A 27,572-nucleotide genomic window follows, 5' to 3' on the forward strand; every position below is an offset into this window, starting at 1 on the left:
CTCCTTGCGGTTCCTCGGGCGGAGCGGCGGGGCTGAGGGGCGGGCGTCTCTTCCCTTTTCTCTGCTTCTATTGGACAGAGGCGGTGCCTATCAAACCCTTCCCGCGAGCCCATTGGCCGGCAGCGACCCGGCGGGCCGACGGCTGCGGGGGAGGGGAGGACGCAGGGGCCCGGAGCGGCGGCGGCGGTGGCGGCGGCCGGGGCGGAGGCGGTGAGTGCGGCTGCGGAGCCTCCCCTCAGGCGCTTCCCCTTCCCCGTCCCCTCAGCGCCCGCCGCGCCGGCTCCCCGCGCCCTGTCAGCGCCCAGCGGCCCCCCAGCCTCCCCCTCAGCCTCCCCGGTCCCGCTGCCGACCCCCTCCGGCTCGGCCCTCAGTGAGGGACGGAGCCCCCCGGGGGGGGCGGCGGCCGCTCGCTGCCTCCCCTCAGGAGCCTCTCCGAGCTCCCAGCCCCGAGGCCGCATCGCCCTGAGGGGTTTTATGGCCGCCCCGGGGGGATCTGGGGAAGGGGGTGAGGTTTTGGGGCCCTGCTGTCAAGCTGGCGTTTGTGTAAGCTGCAAACCGGGGGGCTCAAAGCTTTCAAATGGTTTTTTGCCTGAAGAAGCACTCGTGAGGAAGTTGGGGTGAGCGGTGCGACAGCGAGCATCCCGGCGCAGTGACTGGTGTTGCTATAAGTAGGCTGCCCCTCTCTAAATATCTCCTGGGGAATGCAGCGCTTGTCAGGCCGTGGCTGGGGCCTCCCTGTGCGGGCAGAGCAGCGGGGTTGTTGTGGAGGAGCTTGGGTGGAAATGGTGGTGCAGGAGTCAGGTAGGGTAACGGCATCCTCATGGGAGTGGTTGTGCGTACTTACTATGCAAAACTTAATTTTGCCCTGGTTTGTGTTCAGCTGTTGCGTGACCCTTGGCTTGGAGTTAGAGCGCTGTGGGTCAGGCACCTTACCCACTGCAGCATCTTGTGGTGTTTAAGGAACTAAGGAGCAAAAGGGCTGGGGTGGAGTGTCACAGCCTTATGCAATGATAAGGTCTTATCACAGGGCTGTAGTGCCTCAGGAAGCTAGTTGTTACTTGTACTATTTCATGCTTTTCTGGGACAGCATCCTTCATGCAATGGGTTATATATTTTGGAGTTAAGAAGTCCAGAGATTTCGGTAACTAAAAGCAGTAACACAAAATGTGTCTGTGAAGAATTTACAGGACTTGATGCCCCGAGCCCCAGCGTAACACCATCATGTCGGGCACTGTATCCATTCTCCAACAATTTGCCAATGGCTTGAAGAGTCGCAGTGAAGAGACGAGGGCGAAAGCTGCCAAGGACCTGCAGCATTATGTCACCATGGAGCTCCGCGAAGTGAGTGCTGCAAATAATTTCTCATCATCTGTCAGATGAGTATAGGGCACTGGCTGGGTGCTTTGGGAATGGACATTTTGGAATACGGAAACTGGCCTTAAAAAGGAGGTGGGGAGTAGCACAGAGCTCTCCTGTGCCCCCGCATTTAGAAGAGCTGGTGACACGGACTGGGTGGTCAAGCACCAGAATAAATAAACTCAGTGGCTCTAGGGCACAAAGAAGAGAAACTCATTTGTGTTTGTGATGTATACAAGGAAATTAAATCAACCATTTAAGTAACCTAGGAAGCATTGTCTTTATGGAGGTTTTGGGGCTGGCAAGGAGGGACAGAATGCTTTGAGCTGATGTGGATTTTTTCTTCTACAGATGAGCCAGGAGGAGTCTACCAGGTTTTATGATCAGCTGAACCATCACATATTTGAGCTGGTCTCTAGCTCTGATGCAAATGAACGGAAGGGCGGCATTTTGGCTATTGGTAAGTAAAAGTACTGTATGCCTTTGGTGAGTTTTCTCTTCATGTGCTTCCTCTCTTGGGACAGATTTTCCAAAGCAATGAACTTTCGTAAGCAGGGTGTTACGTCTGACTGCTCAGTAAGCTGGGTGCGTGCTTGTTGCTGGGCTCTGAAATCTGTCTGTAAGTGTCAGCATGGGAGCTGCTGAGTGCTGAGAGTGGATGAAAACCTGGTGCTTAATGGGCACCGAGCTCTTCTGGGAGTCAAGCATCAAATGCGAGTGCTGATCACGTGAAAATTCTGTTCTCGAGCTCAAATGAGAACAGTTTGTGCACTTAATTTTATATGCATCACAGTGGGCTGACTTTCTGAACTCTTTTATGCCTGAGTAGATGGATTCTTGTTTAAATTTACCTGCTTCAACAACAGCAGCTCCCATCCCTGGGAGGGGCTCACATGGCTTTGCTTTGACTCTGATCAGCTGCTCTGTCAATTGCTCTGGTTGTGCTTTTGCTGTGATGTGGCAGAGCTGCCTGTGTTTTGACTCTTATGGAAATTAGCTTGGATAAATACCTGTTTTCTGAGCAAGTAGCTTGTTTTGTGGCAGTTACTTTAACAACCAAATAGGAGTTGCCTATGGGTTAGGTTCACAGACATAATCATCCAATCCCAACATGTTTGAAGACAGCGGAAGCCCCTTAGGTAGAGAAATCTTTGTTGACATCTGCTTTTAAGCTGACAGTATCACTTTAAAATTGTTTCTGTGAATTTAGTGCTGTTGAAAGGTGCCGGCTTGACAACCCTGGACACTGATGGCCTCTTTATCTACAGAGCAGGTACAACCCAGGCACTGGCAGTGCAAGCTTCTGCCGCACTGCCCCCTGCCAGCGTGCCTCCACCCTGGCCTGGAGAGACCACCTCCAGGGTTGATGGAGGAGAGCAATTTCCTCGGTCCATTCAGTCTTTGACTTCTCTACTGAGGTGGACCAGCCATGGTAGTTGCATGTGGATGGATGCCTTTCATTTGGGAATGGGTTTGTGATCCCAGGGTGGACTTTTTTTTTTCTTAAACTAAAAATGGGGAAAATCTATGAAGCTATTTGAAGCATTTTCCTGTCCACTTAACAAGTTCAGTCTCGAAAGAACGGTGACCTTCTCTTATTACTTGATTTATTTTTTTTTCCTGTGGATTTGCAGTTTAGGAAGAGTTAATGGGAATCTTTAAGGAATGGATAGAGAATACTAACTCTCAATCAGGGATTACCACTGCTCCACTGATTCTTGTGGACAACCTACAGCACTTGTCCCTTTCTCTACAGCAAGCCTTATCGGTGTTGAAGGAGGTAACGCCACCCGTATTGGCAGGTTTGCAAACTACCTGAGGAACCTTTTACCATCCAATGACCCTGTTGTAATGGAGATGGCCTCCAAGGCTATCGGGCGGCTCGCGATGGCTGGTGACACCTTCACAGCCGAGTACGTGGAGTTTGAGGTGAAGCGAGCTCTGGAGTGGCTGGGCGCTGACAGGAATGAAGGTCGAAGACATGCAGCTGTAAGTCATCCTTTTTGTTGTCGTCACCTGTTGTGGAACGGGATGGTTAAGCTTGCTTAACAGTGGTAGGAAGTGAGCTTGGAAAGCTGGGGAAAAGCTCTGATTGGGAAACAGAGTGGCTGCCAGTCCAGGTCAAAGGATCTGTGACGTTCTCGTAGCAGATATAGTGCTTCTTCATCGCTGCTACCTTAGAAATGCCCATTGACTACATGAGACACCATTGCCCTATGAACTGTAAAAGTACAGAGCTGGATACAGCTCAGGCTCACAGACATTAACAGTTGAAATAAACGGTGCTACGCTCTAGAAAATGAGTTTTGTCCATGGATGTTCATCCTCACAGATTGTTACTGTTTATCTCCCCACCTCCAGGTTCTTGTCCTGCGTGAGCTGGCAATCAGCGTGCCTACCTTCTTCTTCCAGCAAGTGCAGCCATTCTTTGACAATATTTTTGTGGCTGTGTGGGATCCCAAACAGGCCATTCGAGAGGGAGCTGTTTCTGCCTTAAGAGCCTGCCTTATTCTCACCACTCAACGGGAACCAAAAGAGATGCAGAAGCCTCAGTGGTACAGAGTAAGAAAATTTTTTTATTGTGAAACAGCTTCTTCATAATGCAATGCAAATGATCAAGTGCCAGTTTCTATGAAAGTTAAGCTAAGAACCTGCTTCACTTGTGTCAAAACATCTGCTTTATCAGCAGAAAACTGCCTCCCCTGGAAAAGGTTGGAAACATAATGGATTACAAAAGGAGTAGTTCCCTTAGCCCACTCTAAAAGCAAGCAGGAAAATTAATTTTATCAAGAGCCCATTGCTTTATCTGCAGCTCATCTTATGCTCTCGAGTCTGACCTAGTTTTACAGGCGCACAGTCTTCCATGTATTGTCATCTTCTCTTACTAGCAGATAAGTTTTTTCTACGCTAGTAAAACTGACTGTATTAGGCAAAGATTCTCCTGCCTGATCTTCAGCTTTGCTGCCATTGCCACATGGATTCAAGCTTCATAATATCAATTAAGGTTTGAAAAGTGCAGGCAGATGTTGTGAACTTTGATTCCTCATGGTCAAGTAAGCAACACAGATATTGATGAAATTTGTACCATGGCTTGGCTGGCTGTTTCATTAATGCTGTTAAACATACTCTGTTGCAGAGTTCACAACTTCCATATGATTCTTAATTTTGTGGTATTATATTCTCCTCTTGTTCAGTTGAGGTTTGTGGCTATTGGAAAATTACAGGATGTCAGTAACTCTTGACTGGCAATATTACTCCATTTTCACAGGCTTTGCTTCTGTTATGGTCATTGAGCTTTTTCTTTTTTTTTTTTTCTTTCCCCAAGCATACATACGAAGAGGCTGAGAAGGGTTTTGATGAGACTTTGGCCAAGGAGAAAGGAATGAACCGTGATGACCGAATCCATGGTGCCTTATTGATCCTCAATGAGCTAGTGAGAATCAGCAGTATGGAGGGAGAGGTGAGCAAATTAACAAGAGGAGGATTACGGCTTTTGGCTGCCAATTTATTGATTAACAGTTGGTAGCAGCTCAGTAATCTGTGGAAATAATCCTCTGTGTTTGAAATGGGGTTGTTGGGCTGAAAAGTTATCTGAACGTGGACTCAGAGTATTGATTATTTTAAATTGAGAGGTGTTGGGGAAATAACAGCAGCATGTTTTGGCTGCATAGGTGTCAAGCTCTGATGGAAAGTGTTATTAATTGAATTAATTAAAATGTAAAAGAATTATACAGAATGCAGTTTCTCTTGTTTCATATCAGATACTGAAATATTTTTGCTGAATTTTGCTTAGTTGCTGTTTTCCAGCCATTTGGATATCAGTGGTAAAGGATGCTGCTCAGGAAACGTAGGTAGCACTAGATTGGGCATCTTTTAGCCGGCTACCAAACATGCTTTTCTACTTTGTCTAGCGCCTTAGAGAGGAGATGGAGGAGATCACTCAGCAGCAGCTTGTGCATGACAAGTACTGCAAAGACCTGATGGGCTTTAGTACCAAACCTCGCCACATCACTCCCTTCACTAGCTTCCAGTCTCTTCAGCCCTCTCAGTCAAACGCTTTGGCTGGTCTGCTGGGGTACAGTGCCCACCAAGGAATCATGGGCTTCGCAACCTCACCTGTGCCAGCAAAGTCTACCTTGGTAGAAAGTCGATGCTGCAGGGATCTAATGGAAGAGAAGTTTGATCAGGTAAGTGTTCATTCTTGTCTACCAAAATTCACAACACTGGTTCTTGTCATATAATTGCCTGCCTAATAAGGATACAGAGGTCAATGCTGCCTAATACTGAACTGAGGTATCAAACCTGATATTCTGGTTGCGTCACTGTCTGTTAGAGCAATGGTTTAATTTCTTTGGAAGCAGTCTTGATTATCTGTCTTCCTGATAGGTTCTGAAGCCAAATGTCAGTGGAATGCCTTCGGGCACCCAGGTAATAAATGGTCATGCATTACTACCAACAGCCATCCTTCAGAGCTCAATCTGTGTCCTTTCAGGTGTGCCAGTGGGTTCTCAAGTGCAGAACCAGCAAAAATTCTTTGATCCAGATGACAGTTCTCAATCTGCTACCACGGTTGGCAGCTTTCCGTCCTTCAGCATTCACAGGTGAGGAGACAGATGGCTGGATGTTAGTGTTGCTGAAATTGGACTGGAAGTTAGCCAGCTCTCTTTTGTCCAGATGAGTTTGTGAAGGCGATGCAGCAGTAGAAACATTGTGCTTGGAAGATGAGCAGATAAATTCCTCCATGCAAGTGGTGGAAGGGCAGGTGTTTTTTTGTTTGTTTTTTAAGGCCAAAATGTTCCTCTGATTTAGTGAATGGATTGAAAGTTATTTTCTGAATTCTGTAATCAGTACCCTAAGAAGTAGAACCTCATTTTTGTCTTTTCTCAGTTCAAACTTATGGTTGCATTCTGCTCTCTTGATTGCAATCCGTATAGCCCTAATATTATCAGCAGAGTTGTTTTCCTCTTTCTGTTACATCTGCCAGGAAATCTCAAGGTAAAATGGGAAATAGCTGCTGCTTTACTGCAGTTCAGTTGATTTATCAAGCAAGTTTAGAAGAACATCTGAGTTGGAGGCATGTCATTAAACTGATCCAAGTAGGTTGGAGAAAGTTTCTGTTGTCTTTATTATAATGATTGATTGGAAATTTAGAATAACAAGATGCTTGCTTCTTGTTCCTGTATAGAATCTGTAGGAGGTGTCATGGATCACCTGCTGCAATGTTCTCTTGTAACTCTTTCATTTTGGTGAAATTTATTTAAAATTAAAAAAAAAAAAAAAAAAAGCCTTCTGGGCTTTAGGAATGCTATCATATAGCAGTGTGTTTGCCACTGCTGGTGTCAGCAAATTTTATATTGCAGTGGCTCTCCCCTGGTTTTATACTTGTAAAGGCTTAATTGCGAATTTGATGCAACTACATAAACCTAAGGGACCTCCAATATCTGTTTTGCTCTCTCTTGGTGGCAGCTGATCAGTATCTTCCTGACACTATGAACCATGTTCTCAGCTGTGTGAAGAAGGAGAAGGAGCGTACAGCAGCCTTCCAGGCCTTGGGTTTACTTTCTGTAGCTGTGCGATCTGAGTTTCAAGCTTACCTGCCAAAAGTCCTTGAAATCATAAAGGCAGCTCTTCCACCAAAGGACTTTGCCCACAAGTAAGTATTTGAAGGTTAGGTTTGAGAAGAAACTGAAACACCAGTTTTGTATAATTTTTATCATGTGGAGTGAGATTGCCATGTTAAAATCAAAGGTATTTTTGTTAAGATGGACAACGCAAGTAGGATGAGAAAGTGTTTAAAAAATAGCAACTTCTCTTAACTTCTGTGTGGTCCCTTTTCAGGAGGCAGAAGTCTGTTCAGGTTGATGCTACAGTCTTCACCTGTATTAGTATGCTGGCACGAGCCATGGGACCAAGTATCCAGCAGGACATCAAAGAGCTTCTGGAACCTATGCTGGCTGTGGGCCTGAGGTAAATACAAGGCACAAGTGCATGTCTTTCTGTCAGCCACTGGATGGCATTGTTGGCTATGCAGAAGGAGATCTTAAAAGTGTTCAGATTGAGAATGAAGTTTATTGCTTTTAAGTAGTCTGTATTGATTGCTCTTTCAGAAGAATAATATGTTTTAAGCATCATATGTCCTTTGAATTTCTTAAAAGCATTGGTGTCTGCATAAAGTAGTCTTAAAAAAAAAAAAAAACAAAAAAAAACTAATGAATTCAAAAGCAATCTCTGTTACTTCCTATGTTCAAACACATTTGGCAACAACCCGCAAAAATTTAGAAAACCTCTGAAGGCCTGCAGATCCCTGCTGTATCGTATTGACGGGGAAGGAGAATGCTGAATATTTGTACCTAGCTTCTGTCACCTTCAGAGTTCAGCCTCATAGTTCCTATTGGAAATCTCCTAGGTCGTGAATATGTCAATATGGGAGGGTATGGAGAAATCTAAGTAACTCCGTGCTACGTGGATGTTTAATGTTACCACCTGGAATTGAATTTAGTTGGTTTTGTGTCTAAAGAGCACAAGTACAAGGAATCACTTAAATTTGTAGTAACATATGCTGCGGTCCAAGTGGTTTACTCACCAAGTTCATACAAGAACTCTGTTCATATGCCTGAGTTCATACAAGGACCCCTGTGCTCTGCTGGTAGGTGTTGGTGCGATGTGCAAATGCCCACAAGTATCTTCTGATAGAGAAGGCATAAAGAAAAAGGTGAAATATGCACCTCTTACTGTTTCTGTTCTAATGACTTTGTCTGCATCTTACCTTCAGCCCTGCTCTAACAGCCGTGCTGTACGACTTGAGTCGTCAGATCCCCCAGCTAAAGAAGGATATCCAGGATGGGCTGCTGAAAATGCTCTCCCTTGTTCTAATGCACAAGCCTCTGCGACATCCAGGCATGCCAAAGGGCCTGGCTCACCAGCTGGCCTCCCCAAGCCTCACCAATATCCCAGAAGCCAGTGACGTGGGTAGTATCACCCTTGCCCTGCGTACACTGGGCAGCTTTGAGTTTGAAGGTAAGAAAGCAGATGAGTAGGGGGTATGGGAAATAAACATTACTGCACTGGAGCACAAATAGCAGGATAACTCAGAATATTCTCTTCAAAATCCTATTCCCAATAAGGCCAGTATTCAAGGGGTAAACCTGTATTAAATTCCCATCTTCTTTCTAGGTCATTCGCTGACTCAGTTTGTGCGGCACTGTGCAGACCACTTCCTGAACAGCGAGCACAAGGAGATCCGGATGGAAGCAGCCCGCACTTGCTCTCGCTTGCTCACGCCTTCCATCCACTTGATCAGTGGCCATGCCCATGTGGTCAGTCAGACAGCAGTGCAGGTTGTGGCTGATGTTCTCAGCAAACTGCTTGTGGTTGGAATAACAGACCCAGGTTAGTTTGGGGTTCAGTGAAATGGATTCTCCTACTGTAAATTCATTTTGCACATGAGCAGGTGAAGATATAATGGTGGTGGTATGGCTTGACCATATTTGACATTAACTTAAGAAACTAGCGTGTTTCTCATGGGTAAAACACTGAGGTAGTATCTTATGCTGGAGAAGCTCTTGTCGTATTTCTGAAGCTGTGAAGAGTGTTTGAGGCCAGTTGTGAATAAGGGCAATAATAAGAACAGTTTATGGCATTTAAAGAAAAACAAATATGTTCTTGCAGACCCTGATATACGCTTCTGTGTGTTGGCTTCTCTGGATGAGCGATTTGATGCTCACCTTGCCCAGGCGGAAAATTTGCAAGCTCTTTTTGTGGCCCTGAATGATCAAGTATTTGAAATCCGAGAGCTGGCCATCTGTACTGTGGGTCGCCTGAGCAGCATGAACCCTGCTTTTGTCATGCCTTTCCTGCGCAAGATGTTAATCCAGGTAATGGAGAGGGATGGCTGCAGTGAGAATGGAGTATTTGGTAATTGAGATTAAAATGATGTTAAAGAACTGGGCTACCCAACTGTAGTGAATGCGGGGGGAGTGGGTGGATATATTCATCACCCAGCTTAGCAGGTTTCAGTAAGTCTTTCTTCTTGATAGATGTACTGAAGCTCTAGGGATGTATTAAGGAGGAGAGGATAGTAGTCACTGTTTCACCCACATTAGTCTTTCTGGAGTGCTTTCAGTCTGTATTGAGGAAGAATGTTCTGTTCTGCTTTTAGGTGAATGGATGGTATTGTTTCATCCAGGTAGATCAGTACTGAAGCCATAAATTCCAGTTAATGTTGATTAACTTTAGCTCCATTTAGACATAACTGACTGGACAGAGTGTAAATGTAGAACACCATTTACAAGTGCTGAGATTGCTTTTTCCTTCTGTTGTCATTGGACAGGAGAAAAGGAAATCCAAAGAGTTTTTACCTACCTTTTATCTTCCCTTTCTTATGCTTCTGTTGTCTTTTTTTTTTTTACAGATTCTAACAGAGCTGGAACACAGTGGTGTTGGTAGGATTAAAGAGCAGAGTGCCAGGATGCTGGGTCACCTGGTTTCTAACGCTCCACGCCTCATTCGTCCATATATGGAGCCTATCCTTAAGGTAGAGTGAGGCTCTATCCTTCTCTGTCTCCCTCTCTCACAGACACACATTTTCTCATGGCTTTGGAGTGAGATGATATAGCCAGTGAATGCATGACCCACAGCCTTTGTCAGAAGCTGCTGTTCTGCTTCATTGTAGCAATAGAAAATCAGATTGGTGTGGATGTCGCCTACAGTAATGCATGTATAGCCTAACATATAGACAGTGCAGCCTAACTTGATTCTGGATTTGCATAGCATATGTAAAACCAAGTTTTCATTTACTGTTGAAGTAATCGCCATGATGCAAGGTCAGCCCCTGAGGGATTTTGGGCATAAACAAAAGGAAAGAACATTTTGGGTACTGTATGTACAGCAAGAAGTCTTCTCAACATATTATAATCTGTTCCTCTGTCACCTACCAGGCACTGATAGTGAAACTGAAAGATCCTGATCCAGATCCAAATCCAGGGGTGATTAACAACGTCCTAGCTACCATTGGGGAACTTGCACAGGTAGGGATACTGCAGGTACCTCTTGACCATGCTTGCCAGTTGTCAAGCTTCTGGCAGTGCTAGATGAATAATTTTTTTGTCATTTTCAATAGGTCAGCGGGCTGGAGATGAGGAAGTGGGTAGATGAACTCTTCATTATAATTATGGATATGCTACAGGACTCCTCCTTGCTGGCTAAAAGACAGGTAAGTTTTTGACAATTTGATAAGGGACTGCAGTGCTTCTTCTGAGAAGTGCTGCAAAATTAACTTTTTGAAGGAAAAGAAGAAAAAAAAGGCGAAGCGGTATTTTTGGAACACTCAAACTCGCTCTTGGTGCCTATTTGAATTGTAACTCTGAGTAAGGGCAATTAAATCAATCACCTGGTCTAATAAATTGTTGATTATCACTTTCCTTACTATGACTTATTAAAAACACTTGCTATAGAGGCTTTCAAACTACAGACTGGATTGCAGCATGACATACTAGTTTTGAGTAGTGAATTTATTCGTCTCTGCGTTTGATCATTCCAGGTGGCTCTTTGGACACTGGGACAGCTTGTGGCTAGCACTGGTTATGTGGTGGAACCATACAGGAAGTACCCAACTTTACTGGAGGTGCTTCTGAACTTCCTGAAGACTGAGCAGAACCAGGGCACCCGTAGAGAGGTATGAACACAAAGCTGTCTCACGACTGTTTCTAGCAGCTCTTTCAAGAGAGCTTTCAAATAAATCCCTCTGAATATCTATATTTAAAGAAAAAAAGGTGAAAGATTATTGTTGTGGCTGATAAAAGTAAAATAAGCAAAACTGAAAGGGTAAAAATGTGTGTCAGTGAAATGGCCTCCAGCAGTTGAATGGAAAGGACAGGTGCTTTCTCCAGGCAATCCTTTTATATCCAGGTCTTTTCTCTTTAATCCTCAGCACCTTTCCAAATACCTGGATTCCTGTGTTGACTTTTGCATTAGTGATGCATTTCTGATTAATTTTCTTTCCATTTCTCTTTTGTCAGGCTATTCGTGTGTTAGGGCTGCTGGGTGCTTTGGACCCCTACAAACACAAAGTGAACATTGGCATGATTGATCAGTCACGTGATGCTTCAGCTGTCAGCCTCTCAGAGTCCAAATCCAGCCAGGATTCTTGTAAGCATCTGGAGAAGCATCTATTTTCACTTCTCTTTCAAATGAATACCTTTGTGACCTACAAACAGGTCTTTATTTTTAATTTATGTATTACCTGTTTGTCTTTTTCTTCTGAGCAGATTAGCTATATTTCACTTTGTACTTGGATGTTCCTGAAATGGTATTGGAGAGAATTTAATATGTAGCTTGTGACACTAACTTCTTTCTCCTAGCGGACTACAGTACCAGTGAGATGCTGGTGAACATGGGAAACCTCCCTCTGGATGAATTCTATCCAGCTGTCTCCATGGTGGCACTGATGAGAATTTTCCGAGATCAGTCCTTGTCCCAGCACCACACTATGGTAGTTCAGGCCATCACCTTTATTTTCAAATCCCTTGGGCTGAAGTGTGTGCAGTTCCTGCCCCAGGTCATGCCAACGTTCCTTAATGTAATAAGGGTTTGTGATGGTGCCATCCGAGAGGTGAGTGTACTGGGGATCGCTCCTTCCCTCCTGTTCCCCTGCCCTAAAACAAGAATACATTTAAAAGCAAACGCAACTGGCTTTGGGCATTGCTGTGCTATGTGTTGCTGTCAAGCATGCTGCAGAAGTGAGGTACAGCTCTGCTTTTTCTTTCCTACGAGCGTTTGGTAGAATATCCAGTGGAAACAATTTTTCTGCTGCTTATTAAAATAGTTGCTTCTGAGCATAAACCTTAGATGAACAAAACCTGATCCTGTTTTTTTCATTAAGCTAGTCTTTTTCAGGAAAACAGCTAATGCAGCTCCCAAAGCTTTCAGCGATCTCTGCATTAATGTACTGTTGCAAATAGTTATTATATAGCAGAGGTAGATTCTTTAAGTTTCTGATGCAACCATGTACTTTGACTCATCTGTGAGGAAGAAAATTGAATTTGCTACAGTCTGCTAACATTCAGAGCAGTGTGGGTGTTGATTCCACAGCAGCATTTTCTCTTCCTTCCCACTTAAGTTACAGTTTTAGAAGGAAATGAGAATTGTGTGAAGATGAGAATGGGCCTAATCTGCATCTAACCAGAGATGGCTGCTGTTTGCTGAGCCTTTTTCTCAGGCTGCTGAAAACAATCTCTGGGGTGGAAAGGGCAGTTTGTACTGGTTATTGCTACTGTGTTGTGTACATGGGATGGGTGTTCCCTTGCAGAATCCCAACCCTGCTATAGAGCCACTGTTTTCTCCCAGACTGAACTACTACTCAAATTGGAAGAAAAACCTCTCGTGCCTGGGGTTGAAACTCCTAGACCTGACTAATCTGATTTGCTTGAAAGCTATGCAGTTGTGCACACTCTGTTTAAAAATTTTCAGGTAAAAGAAGATGGTGAAAGTGTACTGGGGAGAAGAGCTGAGGTGGGTACACGTGACACTAAAGCCTAAAGGAGGCAGGTCCTTGTCCTGTATTTAAGCACCCTCTCTCAACACCAACAAAAGGCACAGTACAGGAGCTCAGAGTTCATTTGTGGTAAATATAGGTGTACTGCTCTCACTAAAGAAGCTGATCTTATTTCTTACTCAGTTTTCACAAAACCCTGTAATCTTTCTCTGAGCTCCACTTTCACTGTATCTTGTCACTGTAGTCTTCAAATACTGCATGAATGAATGAAATTTAATATTATAATAATTTACGTATTCCTATTTTCCTAGGAAAAAGACTATATACGTGTATTTTATGGACAAGGAGATTTTACCCACATTATTTCATATAAATTTCCAAAATAAATTCATTGCCATGAGTGAATGAAAGACTGTGTTAGGGGAAAAGGAATTGCAAAGCTGTCATAGTATATATGGATAAAATTGTCTCAGTCAAAATTCTCTAATGGTATCAATCATCCTTCAGAAAAAATTGTGATATATCTGGCAATATGTCAAGGACCAAACTCTCTTTCCCAGTAACTTTGCACCAATACATCTTGGTGGGGATGAGGAAGAGTGCAGAAGGAGTATCTTAAAATTTGTTCCAATTTTGCTTACAGGCAGGGGGAAAAGGCTATGGGCTAAATTTTTGGAAGCATTCTTCAAAGATGAATTACAAAGCTCTGTAGTAGCAGAAGTCTTGGAGTTTGTGCTTGCAAGTCTATTCTGACACATTCTAAATTTGCTTACCTAAATGTTTGTGTGCTTGACTGTATAAGGCTTTGAGCCCATCATTTTTTAATACAAGTTTAAAATAAATAATAATAAAATTACCCCTGAGATGAAGCTGCTAAGAATTTAGCCCCAGATTTGGAGCATATAGAAGCTTTGCATGCTGTTTGTTCATTAACTGAGCTTGCAATTTGCTTGTGAAACACAGTTCACCCAGAGTTTCTCTGATGTTTAAATAGCTACATTGATTACTGCCCATTTTTTCCTTCCAGTTCCTGTTCCAGCAGCTAGGGATGTTAGTGTCCTTTGTGAGAAGTCATATTCGGCCCTATATGGATGAAATTGTCACCCTCATGAGAGTGAGTACAATTTTTAAGCCAATGTTTCACTATCAGAAAATGCGGATAGAGCTTCTGTCATTGTCAAATGCATCAATTCCTTCATAAGTTAAGCACAAATTCTGTTTATTTGAAGCAATAATTGCATTTTGAAATAACATCTATTTGGAAAAATAATGTATATTATTTTGAGTAACGGCAATAAGAGCAGCTCCTGGTATTTGCAAGTGCCTGAATTCTTTAGAGTTCTTGGGTTTTTTGTATTTAATACTTTATAATACATAGTTTTAACAAGAGGTGTTTGGAGTTCATAAATAGATGGCATTTCATTTCATTTTCATGTACTGTTTGCAAACACTTAGAGGTCAGGAAAAATCTATTGCCTAGAGGTTGTTTTTAACAGCTCTAAACATACTGGAGAGGCACCAAATGTTTTTAAAACAAACCAGAACCACCCACTTATATAACTACAAGAGAAGTATAGTTCCTCCCTGCAAGCCTGAATTTAACTAGATACTGTCTTCCACAAGCTGCTTTTCTTGCAACTGGTACAGCTCAGCTGAAAGAGAACCACTTTCTTTCTTTCTTTCTTTCTTTTTCTTCTGTAGGACTTCTGGGTCATGAACAACTCCATACAGAGCACAATTATCCTACTTATCGAGCAAATTGTGGTGGCTCTAGGAGGCGAGTTCAAACTCTATCTGCCTCAGCTCATTCCTCACATGTTACGGGTCTTCATGCATGACAATAGTCAGAGTCGTATTGTCTCTGTCAAGGTAAGTGGGAAGCTGCAGCCAGCTGGGTTGATTTGGGGTATTGCTAAGGCAGGTGCAGGCTATGTGCCTTATTCCAGAAAGGCTTCTACAGCTGGTGTGTTGCAAGCAGGTTAGAGATGCAGTTCAGCTTAGGGTGAAATGACACAGACGATAATGTGTTTAAAGTGCAGGGTCAAAGCAACTTTTCACTGGATACTGATTTACTTAGAATGCATCTTTCCTGACTCTGGGTCACATTGGGTCATTTTTCCCTCCAGCTACTGAATGCAATCCAGCTCTTTGGAGCTAACCTGGATGACTACCTTCATTTGTTACTACCTCCCATTGTAAAGCTATTTGATGCCCCAGACGTCCCAGTAGTGGCTCGCAAGTAAGTGTTAGTGGCTCTGCAGACTTTTTTTTTTTTTTACCTGTGATATTCAGGTTCCTCAGTAGTTGTCCTGGCCATGTGTAAATGAATTACTGCCTAGTTTCTTCCACAGGTTTTCTCTGTGTTAACTCATTACGGAAGGTTATTCTCAGTTGGACATCACAGCACTGTTATTACTTTACTTGGGTATAGACAGTATTTTTCTGTTTCTCACCTGCCAGAATTTTAGTCTCTGCAACTTGCAAGCTGTCCTGCAAGTGATAGCTGCATTAATGATTTTGGTGACATGTTTTTGCTATTACTGTTGATGGCTAGGAAATCTGAGCATGAATCACTAATATTTTAACATTCTGTTTCTCTTGTACTGTGAGAGATTAGAAGTCTTCCCTTCTTTCTGCTCTGACCTTAGAGCTGCTCTAGAAACAGTGGACCGCTTGACAGAGTCCCTGGATTTTACTGATTATGCTTCACGGATTATTCATCCCATTGTGCGAACACTAGATCAGAGCCCAGAGCTACGAACAACTGCAATGGACACACTCTCCTCTTTGGTATTTCAGTTGGGAAAGAAGGTAATATTCTTCTAAGGCTTGCAAGTTTATAGAGGCAGGAATTGTCTCAAAGATCAAGAACTTAAAGTTGATTGTTTGTAGTACACTCATTCTGGATTTTTAAAGAAAACACGCTTTCCTGCTCTTAGTTGGTTCTGGAATCAGGAGTTACTGAATCAGACCTTCAGAATTGGTTTCTTATAAGATCAGTGAAAGGTAGACTTTTACTGTTCTTGGTGAGACTGAGTAACCCAGATTTTGATGCATTCCCCTGTACAGTACCAGATTTTTATCCCGATGGTGAACAAAGTTCTGGTGCGACACAGAATCAACCATCAACGCTATGACGTTCTTATCTGCAGGATTGTAAAGGTGAGCATAAGGATACTTCGGGAATGTTTTCATGTTGAAACTGATGTAGCTGTAGTGAAGAGAGGCTTCGCTTCAAGTTACTCATAAGATGAACAATAGTTGTTGCTGTATGTGTTAAAATATCCTTACAGAGCCATACTTGAGATTACAATGGGAAAATTGATGTCAGCTGGTATCGATTACTTCCTATAGAAAAATCACTACAAGTTCTAGGTATGAACTTGTGTTTGCAACCAGTGTCATTACTTTTTCTCTTGGTTGTTTTTAAATGTGGATTTCCTGAACTGTTTCCACAAGTGCCAGGATTTAATACTAAGGTAACAATGTCCCCTTTTCTGTAATAGGGCTCATGTTTCAAAAACCCAGTAGTTGCTTTGTAATTTGAGTAGTATAGGACAAGCAGCATGCAGCTGTCCCAGACCTAGGAGCAAGATAAATAGGAAAGAGTGCTTATTTTCTGTCCTTTAATACTAGGAGCTAATACTTATTAAGTTATCTTAAATGGAAAGGGATTATCATTTGAGTTCACTGGTTTATAAGCTGTGATAATCATTATGAATCACAGTTGTTTGCATCACAACTTGAGCTGTAAGATTAGATAGTGCACTGACTTTATCATCCATTTGGCTTGTAGAAAATTGCTTTTATGTGTGTGGGTGTGATTTTGGTTGTAAACCATTTTATTGTAGGGTTATACTCTAGCTGATGAAGAGGAGGATCCACTGATTTATCAGCACCGGATGTTAAGAAGCAACCAGGGAGAAACCTTGGCCAGTGGTCCAGTGGAAACAGGTCCAATGAAGAAATTACACGTTAGCACCATCAACTTGCAGAAGGTAGAAGTTCAGCTCTGCACAGCAGGAGTTTGCCACTGAAGGGAGGACCTATTGTGTCTCAACTGAGGAGTTTGTCCAGTGCATCTAAACAACGTTTGTTTACATCTCTTTTCTGTTGCTAGTTCTGGACAAGAACTAAGGTCAAAGTAGTGTCTGAGACTCTCTTTAAAATCAGAAGGTTCTAAGCAACGTAAAAGATAGGAGCAGTTGAATTGCCAGGCTATTAACAACCATGAAGTAATCCTGACACTTTCTCTATATGGGAAGTATGAACAAGACTTCCTTGATTACAAAGAATCATCTATAGCTTCTAGACACATTATTTCAGAGCCCCTGCCTCTTTTTATTAAACCACTTCTCATATCTTCTCTTATATTCTCTTCAAGCCAGCGTAGATCTTAATATAGCTAAATATTAGCTAAGCTACTTTCAACAGTAAATGTATGCAGCACTCAGTGCAATAGCAGGATGAATTAGTTTGAAAATGCTGGATTTAGAAATGTAATTCGAAATGCATTAAGTATTTTTAAGCTGATCTTTCAACAGTGGTTTCATCTCTTGATGTATTTTTGTAGGGAAAGAATTATTCATGTTAAATATTTGTCATGACAGGAATACATTTAGGGAAGATTTCTTAGAAATTAGACTGAACAACTGCAAATGATTTGGACAAGGTAAATGGATTTCAGGGAATTGAAAAGGGAATTTCAGAAATGTGATTTGGAGCTATGAAGAAGTAATTCTGCCTGGTGATGGATTTCTTCTGCTTTTGGATTGTGCTTCATTTGAAGTTAAATTGTCTTGCTTTATACTTCAGGCCTGGGGAGCAGCAAGAAGAGTCTCCAAAGATGACTGGTTAGAGTGGTTAAGAAGACTGAGTTTGGAGCTGCTCAAAGATTCCTCCTCACCGTCCTTGCGCTCATGCTGGGCCCTGGCTCAGGCGTATAATCCCATGGCTCGGTAGAGTATTTACGTGTTTTTCAGATCACTTGAAATTACAGATGGAAGCCAGAGATCGTAAGGAGAAAGTTACTTAAAAGCTGTTAGGTTCCATAATAGGGATAGATCCTGCTTTGGGACAAATCAAATAGTTGGCAACTTGATTTTATTTCCAGCCTTCACAATTGGCAGCTCCATGATATGCACAAAATCTTTCAGTGGAATTCTTCGTATTAGTTGAGAAATAACATAAGGCACATAAAAGCGAAGTTGGAAAAACAGCAGAGTATGAAATAGCTTCAAGGATCTGCTGTGGGTGGATAAAAATTCTTCTGAAGGGAATAAGCTGCTGGGCTTTATTTCTTTTGCAACCAGTATCTGGCGAAACTTAATGTTGCTGTAAGGAGTTGCTTGTGTATCTCTGCATGATGGCATAGCCTTGTCATCTAAGTGCATAAGAATCTGACTACTGCTGTTCATCCATGGTTTAATTTTGTCTTAATGTAAGCTTTATCACTTACAAAATAGAAGAGGAGACAACGTGATGAAAGGTCAGCACTTCCTAGGGAGGCAGAAGTAATGCTAGTGTCCTCAATGCATATTTACAAATGCATCTCAAACCCATTTCACAGTATTTTTTCAGAGTGTTAGCAGTGACAAGGGCTCTTACTTTCTGTTTTTTTTCATCACCCTGCCTTGTCTCTTCTCAAGCTTTGCCACAAGTACAGTCTCCAGCTATTGCCGTCCTCTAGTGAGCACTGAAAGTGTGTGTCTGTGTGTGTGTCCAGAGAAATGACCAATCATCCTGTTCAGTGCTGCTCTGGAGAGTCTGTCCTAATGTAAAACATTTGCTAGCATATTATAGTACAACATTGTACTATGATAGTGTCTCATCCTATTATGTATTCTTAAAATGCAGTATTTGGTGCAGAAGTTAGCTTTTGTAAAAGCTAACCGCTATGTATCGCAGGTAGAGAGATGTATGTATTTCGTAGGTAGTTTTCTCTGAGTAAATGGGAAAGTCCCCTGTCAAATATACTTTCTCATCCCTACCTCTTGCTCTTTTTGTTTTCCTTTTCAGAGATCTTTTCAATGCTGCTTTTGTTTCATGCTGGTCTGAATTGAATGAAGACCAGCAGGATGAGTTGATCCGAAGCATTGAACTGGCCCTGACTTCTCAGGACATCGCAGAGGTTACTCAGACGTTGCTGAACTTGGCAGAATTCATGGAGCACAGCGACAAGGTAGAGATGCTGTCAGGCAACTCTTTTTTCTAATTCTGGCTAGCTGGCTGCTATCTAGTATATGGAAAGGGTGTGAAGAATTCATGTATACTTCCCTCTCTCTCGTACTCAGTTTGCTTTTGATATTTGTGATTTTACCCAGGGTCCATTGCCTCTGAGAGATGATAATGGCATTGTCCTCCTGGGTGAAAGAGCAGCAAAATGTCGAGCATATGCCAAGGCCCTTCACTACAAGGAGCTGGAATTTCAAAAGGGTCCCACCCCAGCCATTCTAGAGTCTCTTATCAGGTAGGACCACAACTGATGAGGTTTCTGTTTTCATATCAGTACCCAGTTTAGGATACCATCAGGATGAATCTAGATAATTCTTAGGATTTCGTTTTCTGCCACAAGACTCTGTTGTAGGCTTACCAACTTTGCTTGCATGCTCCTAGCTGCTAAGTTCTGCCCTTTTACTATGTGATTAAAATTCCAATAGAAGCCACAGGAAGTGGAAAGGATGGGGGAGTTTTCTGATTTCCACCCCTCACCCTTCAGGTTCTAATTTTTTGGAGCTGTGCTTTCTTGTTTTTTGTTTTGTTTTCTCCCCTTCTATATTCTTTCATCCTTAGTCCCCCGTTACATTTCTGAGGAAAAATACAGAATTCAGTGTGTTCCCTTTACTGGTATCAGTCATTTGTGCAGCTGTTACCTCTGTATCAAAAGGCAAGTTAAGGAGCAAAGACTTGAAGTAAGTAAGAGTTAAAAATGAAAGACAATTTTTTATTAGAAATTAAAACGTTTAGAAGTTTTTAAAATCCACTTTATAGACCACGGTTAAAGTAGTTCCAACTATAGTTCCATGCAGTTGAAATTTACAGTATTAATAGTCAAACGTACATAAAGCAGTTCCCGAGACACTATCTCCCATTTCACACAAGACTGAACAATTTAAATTAGACTCAAGTCCTCTGTAAGGTTAATAAAAATATTAACCATAACTATCTTTTCCAACGTATTCAATCAACAGTATAGCTATGGGAGGAGTCTTTGTTTTTTAAATGTTATTTGCAGCACTGTGTTACATAAGGGAGAAACAACATACTGATTTACAACGTGAAATCTCTTAACTTTTAATTGGGTAATATACAGAACAGATTTTATTATTTCTCAGGCTGATATATTAGCATATGATTTAATAACTTCTGGTGTGTAGTAGTGTTTTGCTTTTTGGAAACATTGGTTTTAAGTGTTAAGTTTGAGTTGAGTTTGTTGGTTGGGTTTGGGATTTTCTTGGCTAACTTACTGTTCTCCTTTTCCTAACTGACATATAGCACACCTATGTTCTAACATGAACGTAATTTGATGGCAGCCCAGGAAGCAGCATTTCAGTTGTCAGGCTTTAGGCGGTCTCTGAACAGGAATAAGTATTGTAGAGAAAAGTCCTTCCTCCGCAGTTCTACCTGCTGAATGCAGCCCTCTGTGAGGACTTATTTGAGACAGCAGCTGGAGATGGCAGTAACACATCAGGAGAGAACCTGTGCAATATTAGTTTATCCAAAGTTTTTTAGCTTAATTTTTTTCCTCTGTGGGAATGTAAGCCATTTACCATATGCTAAAGAAAGGTGCATCGAGGACAATTCTTATTGGTGATTCCTTTTTCTAGAAACCACTGCCATTTTTGTGATTTCAGTCCCTCTTGAAAGGAGTTACTCAGCAATGTTTATTCTAGACACTGATGGAATGGGAACAAGGAGGCTTTCTTTTTGCAGTCCTTGTGTAGCTGGTTAATGCAATCCACTAGCTGCAGTGCTAGTGAGAACACCAGTAAGTTTTCTGAAGGTGCTGTAAGTGCGGGAGGTATTTTACATTTTGTCCTAAACTATTATAACACAGTATTTATCCCTTTGGAGGGTCTTAAGAGGATGAGATAAGTTTGAGCCCTGATAACACTAGTGACTGTCTGGTGTTTAGTGTTCCTCAGTGACTGTGTGTGTACATAGTTTGTAGTTGTTGCGCAGATGAAGTGGACAATTATATGGTGGGTTTTGTGTTGACAGCTGCCCACCTTCTTGGTAGTGGCATCACTTAGCTTGTATGATCAAATATTGCTTTCTTCTATGGCTTGAAATCTTCTGGTCGGATCTTCATCTCAACCCTTTTTAGGGAATAGGTTGATCCATGCCACCCGTACCAGGTGATACCGTCCATGTTTTTGGTGTGTTCTCCTTTGCGGTAGTAAACCCCATTCAGATTGGAATCCGTGCAGCAGTTGTACCAATATCCACCTTTTCAGAAAACAAATTAACAGATTCCGGGTGAGCCATTTATTTAGAACAGGTATGTTTTCTATTAATAACATGAATTATTGCTGTTTGCTAAGGAAAGTGTCCAGAATGCATATTTAATTCTCAGTCTGTGGCCCTAATACAGGTAAATGGAAAACTTAACATAAATACTGAGTACATAGAGGCTTTACAGTCAAACAGTTAAATTAGTTCATTAGCTTTTCATTTAGTTGATCGTTCCTCTTAAAATATTTCCTTGCCATGTTTCTGTCTCTGACTCTGAGAGTTAGCATAGGAAATAAATTTGGCTTCTTAGTATGGTCACGTTAAGGCCACTAGAAGATTTCTGGACTGCCACTAAGCTGCTTTATTTTGGGATAGATATCAACAGTTTTATTTGTGTGTCAGGCAGGGGTGGAACAGAAAATTTTAAAGTGTAAGATGCAACGGAGAAAGTTATATGAGGTCTGTCACAAAGATGAAGATAACAGATCGAATGAAGAGTGTAACTTCCTGAGAGGTTTTTAATAGAGTAGGAATAGAGATTAGAATTCAGGTTGAACCTTGAGATGGGCATAGCTCCCCAGGAGAGTATTTACAAGTCCCTAATACTTGAAACTTCATTAAAATATTTAAAAACAAAAACCCTTTTAGATATACTGAAACAATTTCCTACATCATTAAATTGCACCAACATCTGAGATAGTCCGGCAAATAAGGCAGTAATAGGCTGGCTAACAGTATGTGGATGTGAGAGCGGGCACTAAATCATTCAAAGAGCACTGATGTTTATAACATACAGGCTGGCTGTGCTTAAATCATAGGATCATATCACAGAATCATAGAATAGCTTAGGTTGGAAAGGACCTTAAAGATCACCTAGTTCCAACCCCCATACCATGGGCAGGGATGCCACCCACTAGATCAGGCTGCCCAGGGCCTCATCTAATGTGGTTTTGAACACCTTCAGGGATGGGGCATCCACAGCTTCTCTGGGCAACCTGGTCCAGTGCCTCACCACCCCCTGAGTGAAGAATTTCCTCCTAAATTCCTCCTGATTTCCTAAATGAGCTTTAATAGCCAGATCTCACATGTAAGTGACAAGCATGTGACGAGTTCTGGAATACCTTTCCCTTAATTTTGCCATCTAGGTGCTAGATATTTTGCAAGAGTCCTGTGCACTCAGCAAATTACCCAGAGAGCTCGCTGAGGCCAGGAAGGCATTTGGGTGCTTTACCTTTACGGAACTGGGCACAGTCATCCACGCACTTGTCGTTATCCTTGTCCTTTGTGCTGAAGGCTGTGTTGTTGTGGTACCTGAGGGAGTCACGCCCTGTGTTGCCGGTGTAGTTCCCCACAAACAGACGGTAGCTGTTTAATTCATTGCTCAGGGTGAATTGCTTGTACTGCGCATAGCGTATGTTACCTTCCCAGTCCTGTCACATAACAGTGAGGAAATAAGCCTTAGAATAGGTTTGAAAATAATCCACAGTCTAGTGATATACAGCACACATTGCATGTCATTTCTCAGTCCTAGTTTTTTTATGCACCTTTTCTATCTCAGGAATGCACTGCTGAAACTTCTCTGCTAAGACAAAGAAACTTCCCTGAGCCAAGCCTCATATTTCCAAGTCTTCTCTGCACTGATAATAAATAAGATGTATGGAAACCTAGTGTGCACCTTGTACATTTAACACCCTTGTTTGATAGTGTGCTGCCTCAAGTCACTTTGTTCTCTATGAAAGAGCAACTTCTAGATTTTCAGCTCATCTTTTCCCTTGTACATGGCCCATCCCTCAAAGATATTGTGCCAGCCATAAGCTAGTCTAAGTCAAAACCAAGCCATTATTAGACTGTAGAAATTTTGGGGGGTAATACAATGCAATCCATCTTGTACACAGACTGAAAAGAAGTGCTGCAAAAGGAGAAGACTCAGCCTTTAAATCTTTATCAAATACCTAAGTGAATCTTTAAATCTGAGGTGGTCAGCAGGTAGATTTCTGTCTGCAGTGGATTCTGCAGGATTCTCTAGAGCTCATACATTCCTGAAGATACAGTCTGTAAGTAGACTGAAGGCTGTACTAATGACTTTGCTTGCTGGAGAACATAATTTTGCCTTGTCCTTGAATCTGTCCTTGAATCTTGAACTAGGTCCCTCCTACATCCTTCTCCTATAATTAAAGCATGTAAATTCCTTGGACCTTCTATAGAGATAGGAGATGTTATCTGCTACAGAAGAATCACTTCATAAAGAAAGAAAAGAAACACTTTGGCTGCTGAGACTGAGAGCACTCTCAGCCTAATTACCTCCAACTCCACTCGCAGAACAGTGGGCCGTCTTGAAAGTCGGTAGATGTTTTCATTTCCTAGCCAAAAATCTCCCCGAATATTGCCAAATCCTTCCTTGTATTGTTTCCAGTCCCTATTGAAAGATGTCAAACCGACTTTACGTCTTTGGATGATAGTCCAGCCACCTCCATCTGTCTCCATGTCACAAAACACCTAGAACAGGGAAAATGTAGTGCTTACCAGTAGGCTTAGGAAGCTTAATTTCTTCTGAAACAAGACAAGAAACAGTGCTGTTCTAGATTTCACAGGTTGAAGAACTTCCTGTTTTGTTTAAAAGCTTTTTAACAAGAAGAAAAAATTCTGCTATCTGAACTTTTTCCATTTTTCCTACTCAAAACTACATCCCTTCCAAATTTGCCTACATAAAAATGATGGTTCAAAGTGCAGGGCATCATAACTCATGCTCTCTTCCTTTCTGTAGTAGACAAGTATTTTTTTTTTTATTATATTTCGAAAGACATGCAATATACACTGTGGACTTGACCTCCTTACCTCCAGCTCTGGACTCTCCAGAAATTCATCAGGAGGTAGCTTGTAAACCCCAGAGATTCGGTAGTTCCTCTGATAAAGTGACGAGCAGTCATAGACAGCATCTACTTGAATCGGAACCAGAAAGTAAGAATCTGAACAGCAAGAATAACCCCCCTCCTATATGTATGGTTTCTGTAATGCTTAGTTTTAGTACAAGGAGTAATGAAGAGAAAAAGACTTCCTGAAAGTCTGTCTTCCTGAAATGGTTTACTTTTGATCGATGCATCCATTAGAACAAGAGGCAAGAGCACTGGGACCTCAAGTGATGTGTTTTTTTGGTGTGTGTGTACTATTTTTTATTTTACCTCTCCTATCCAAAGAGAGATCTTAGTTTTCTTTTCACATTGCATGTGCATGTGGCTTGGAAGGTAAGAAGGTATTTATTTGCTGTCCTGTTGTCTGTCAGTCCTCCCCCTGCCCAACCAACCCCAAAAAATAAAGACTTATCCGGTAGAATGGATAGGCCTGCTGCCAGGTGCCTGTTTTGATTGTGTGCTTGGACAGGTTAGCTGAGTTTGTGGGTGAGGCATATTAACTTAGCAGTTTTTGTACCAGAGCCTGTGACTGAGGCAGTGGCTTTTAAGTTGCAGTCAGTCTCTGCAAGCCTCCTTTCCTTCCTGTGCAGGAGCTGACTTGAAGCTGGTGATGTGCACAGGTATTCTGAGGAAGATAAACTAGGTGAAGCAGGGCTTTATCCGTTCTGACAGTTTTCAATTTAGTACAGACTAAACATCTCTTACTTGGTGGAGTGAGACATGTCTGTTTAAATACCTTCTGGGCCAATTTCTTCTGTTATTTTTTCCATACCTTTACTACAGCTCCAATGAGATTCATTCATGGTAAAATCTTTAGGACCTACTGTAAACAGCGAGTGGTGTGTCAAAATTAACCAAATGGAACTTCTTGCAGGCAAAATGTAGTGAATAGATTTAGAAGTTTTTTTTCTTTGCATTAAAAAAAAAATCCAAATTTTTTTTTTTTTTTGCAAATGCAGTCATCCCAGACAACAGCAATTTTTTAAAGGAAGTTTTAAGCTTGTTGAAATTAATTTCCTTTTAAAAGAAAAGCCAATAAAACCTAGAAATTTCTTTACAGGTATGTGAGCTACAGAATGCACCTGCATTCCACATTTATTACAGGCCTGTGCAATCACTGTGTGCAATAAAATCTTCCCCCAGGGAAGAGAGAATTTTTGAACAATTTAAATGTGTTTTGGCTAGGCTTGTACCGCAGCTTGCATCATCTCTACCATCAGATTTTTGAGAATTATTCAAATAATGGATCACTCTTTTACTCTGGCTCAGAGATAATCATAAAGACACAATTACAAATCTACAATGATACTTAGAGATCATTTCTAATCGTTTTACCCTCTTCTGGTCCCCTTATCAGCACTGTGAGCTGAAAGGATATTACTGCCAGAGCCATTCCCTGACAAAGGCAGCTCCCTTTCTTGGAGTGGTACTTCAGTGCTCAGAAAATGAGGTATTAGACCAAGTTCATCACTGTGTTAGCACACTATGCTCAGTTTTTCCACTCCCTGATAACAGACATACAGGTAATAAAATATAGCTGGATCTTTGGACATCTGACATGAAGTTGAATTGCTTTTCCTCAGGATCACCTGCCTATGGAAGTACTTTAAGCAGAAATATTCAGAACGCATACTTGATAATCACATTAGTGGGACATGCTAGCATTAAGAACTAATTATTATTTAATTTTTTGTGTTAAGAGTTGCATCTTGGGAGCTTGGAGTCTCCCTCCTTACCAGCTGAAGTTTGTGTGACCGTCTGAGCTGCCTGGAGTTGCATGATATCTATCTGGTTGTTCATTTCAGAGTATTTGCTCTCAGCATCAACGAGGCGGGACTCCATCTGCTTGGTGCTTCCTTCCAGCTCCATCACTTGCATGACCACATTCACCCAGTCACCTTCCTGCTTCTTGCTCAGCTCCTGCAGCATTCTGCTCAGGTTGGCTACTTGCAACTTGAGCTCTTTAATCTCATCACAGCAGCCTGTCATCTTGGACTGTGCATTCCCATTGATCGTCCTCCTTTTGGGAGGCTTTTGCAGCAGTGCTGGATAGATCGCCACAGACACGGTGATAATGCAGAGCCACGCCAGCTGAGCAGTCGATCTTCCTGGCATTTTTGCTTACAGTAACAGAAAACTTCCAGCTGACTGCGAGTCGTCTGAATGCAGCTGGGGTAGGTATGAAAGTTTCAGCAAGTGCCACAGCAGGCTGGTACCTAGCTTTCTTCCAATGAAGTGAGTCTCTGAAGGTGGAGCCTGAAGAAGCAGCCTTTTTTCAGACCCCTCCTGTCAGAGTCTGTGCACTTCAGAAGTTTGTCTCAGAGCATCTTAAATAGTATTTTTCTGTTTACTTCCACCCCCCTGGAGCTATGTGGAACTTTCTGGCTCCTCCCTGTTCATCTGTTCATATCAGGTGTTTACAGAGTGAAATTGGAACAGGTTTCTGCCCAGAAAGGTTGGGGAGAGCCGGCAAGACTTCACTCAGCTCTGTCCCAAAGGGGTGTGGAAGAGGGACAGGAAATGAGGAAAGTTTCCAGTAATTATTGCCTATTGGATTGTAGCCCTCTTGGTGACTAACTCTGGCACTACACTAACATAAGAGCCTTAGAGGTCCAGGACATGAAAAGTCTGTCCAAACAACGTGAGTTTTAAAAAGTTCAAGGAAGGTAGCTCCCTAGCAGGTACCCCTAGCTGCAACAAGTCCTACTAACATATTGCCCAGAAATTGTGCGTGGGGTAATAACTCTATGCAATATTCCTGCAATATTTCTTAATTTGGGGAATATTTTAACAAATTCACCGGTTTAGCATCTAATCCTCCTCTCTCTGGACACTGTCTCTGAAGTACTTGTGTTGTAGAATTCAGTGCTGGTCTTACCAGAGAGGGGATATCTAAGGGTGGAGTGCACAGAAGTCTGCAAAATAGGTAAATCAAAACCCATGCTTCGGTTTACCCATAGTGGACAAGCAAGAGGACATTAATGTGAAAGACAGTGATTCAAATTGACAGGAGATGTGTTTTTTTTTTTCTTTTTTCTTTTTTTTTTTTTTTTTTACAGGAACCCATCAGTCTAACTCCTGTGTAATGGAGGTTAGTTTATTAACACAATTTTAAGAGAGGAAGATCATCTGTGGGTAATTAAAATGCCCACGGCTACGTAAAGTCTAAAGAATTACTGAATCTTTAGACATTCAGAGTATAGGTCAAACATCAGCTGACAGAGATACAGAGAGTTCCCATCTCTGCTTTTATATCCTCGAACAGTTAAAAAGTTGAGTATAGCTGTCTGAAGTAGAAGAACTTCTTCAATGGGTGCAGCCTTTTGCAAAAGGTCTACAGCTTTTGTTTTAGATCCTTGTGG

General features: G+C 42.0%; 2 protein-coding genes across 4 annotated transcripts in view; one reads left to right on the top strand and one right to left on the bottom strand.

Annotated features, from left to right (window-relative positions):
• The first annotated feature begins 180 nt into the window (after positions 1-180).
• The window catches only part of MTOR (mechanistic target of rapamycin kinase), a 64,995-nt gene continuing 37,603 nt past the window's right edge, over positions 181-27,572 (top strand). Inside the window, exons 1-28 of one of the 3 annotated variants that reach the window (XM_032201317.1) lie at positions 181-210; positions 1,179-1,341; positions 1,708-1,816; positions 3,113-3,345; positions 3,718-3,918; positions 4,682-4,816; positions 5,268-5,543; positions 5,849-5,957; positions 6,823-7,009; positions 7,195-7,323; positions 8,129-8,373; positions 8,530-8,745; positions 9,025-9,230; positions 9,767-9,889; positions 10,293-10,382; positions 10,475-10,567; positions 10,895-11,029; positions 11,373-11,502; positions 11,715-11,965; positions 13,875-13,961; positions 14,549-14,716; positions 14,974-15,086; positions 15,496-15,658; positions 15,917-16,009; positions 16,699-16,845; positions 17,663-17,805; positions 18,866-19,028; positions 19,171-19,316. In XM_032201317.1, coding sequence (XP_032057208.1) covers positions 1,222-1,341; positions 1,708-1,816; positions 3,113-3,345; positions 3,718-3,918; positions 4,682-4,816; positions 5,268-5,543; positions 5,849-5,957; positions 6,823-7,009; positions 7,195-7,323; positions 8,129-8,373; positions 8,530-8,745; positions 9,025-9,230; positions 9,767-9,889; positions 10,293-10,382; positions 10,475-10,567; positions 10,895-11,029; positions 11,373-11,502; positions 11,715-11,965; positions 13,875-13,961; positions 14,549-14,716; positions 14,974-15,086; positions 15,496-15,658; positions 15,917-16,009; positions 16,699-16,845; positions 17,663-17,805; positions 18,866-19,028; positions 19,171-19,316 — 4,211 coding nt within the window. In that variant the 5' untranslated portion in view covers positions 181-210; positions 1,179-1,221. Of the gene's footprint in view, positions 211-547; positions 669-1,178; positions 1,342-1,707; positions 1,817-3,112; positions 3,346-3,717; positions 3,919-4,681; positions 4,817-5,267; positions 5,544-5,848; positions 5,958-6,822; positions 7,010-7,194; positions 7,324-8,128; positions 8,374-8,529; positions 8,746-9,024; positions 9,231-9,766; positions 9,890-10,292; positions 10,383-10,474; positions 10,568-10,894; positions 11,030-11,372; positions 11,503-11,714; positions 11,966-13,874; positions 13,962-14,548; positions 14,717-14,973; positions 15,087-15,495; positions 15,659-15,916; positions 16,010-16,698; positions 16,846-17,662; positions 17,806-18,865; positions 19,029-19,170; positions 19,317-27,572 lie in introns of those variants that run through there. The other 2 variants (XM_032201318.1, XM_032201316.1) reach the window with 2 other exon arrangements.
• On the bottom strand, positions 20,869-26,325 carry ANGPTL7 (angiopoietin like 7). Its single transcript, XM_032201325.1, has 5 exons — positions 25,947-26,325; positions 24,137-24,237; positions 23,603-23,797; positions 22,533-22,731; positions 20,869-21,295 (listed from the first exon to the last, which is right to left on the bottom strand). The coding sequence occupies exons 1-5, from the start codon at positions 26,323-26,325 to the stop codon at positions 21,126-21,128; spliced, it is 1,044 nt and encodes a 347-aa protein (XP_032057216.1). The 3' UTR covers positions 20,869-21,125.

This window comes from Aythya fuligula, chromosome 21, assembly GCF_009819795.1.
Source record: "Aythya fuligula isolate bAytFul2 chromosome 21, bAytFul2.pri, whole genome shotgun sequence".
Taxonomy (NCBI): Eukaryota; Metazoa; Chordata; class Aves; order Anseriformes; family Anatidae; genus Aythya; species Aythya fuligula.

Bases quoted from the DNA above. Each gene is read 5' to 3' on its own strand.
- ANGPTL7 (XM_032201325.1), bottom strand. From the start codon at position 26,325: ATGCCAGGAAGATCGACTGCTCAGCTGGCGTGGCTCTGCATTATCACC. The intron at 24,238-25,946 runs GTAAGGAGGGAG...CGATTCAAGTAG, and splicing joins GGTCACACAAACTTCAGCTG to ATGCTGTCTATGACTGCTCG. The intron at 21,296-22,532 runs GTAAAGCACCCA...TTTTCTGAAAAG, and splicing joins CTGTGCCCAGTTCCGTAAAG to GTGGATATTGGTACAACTGC.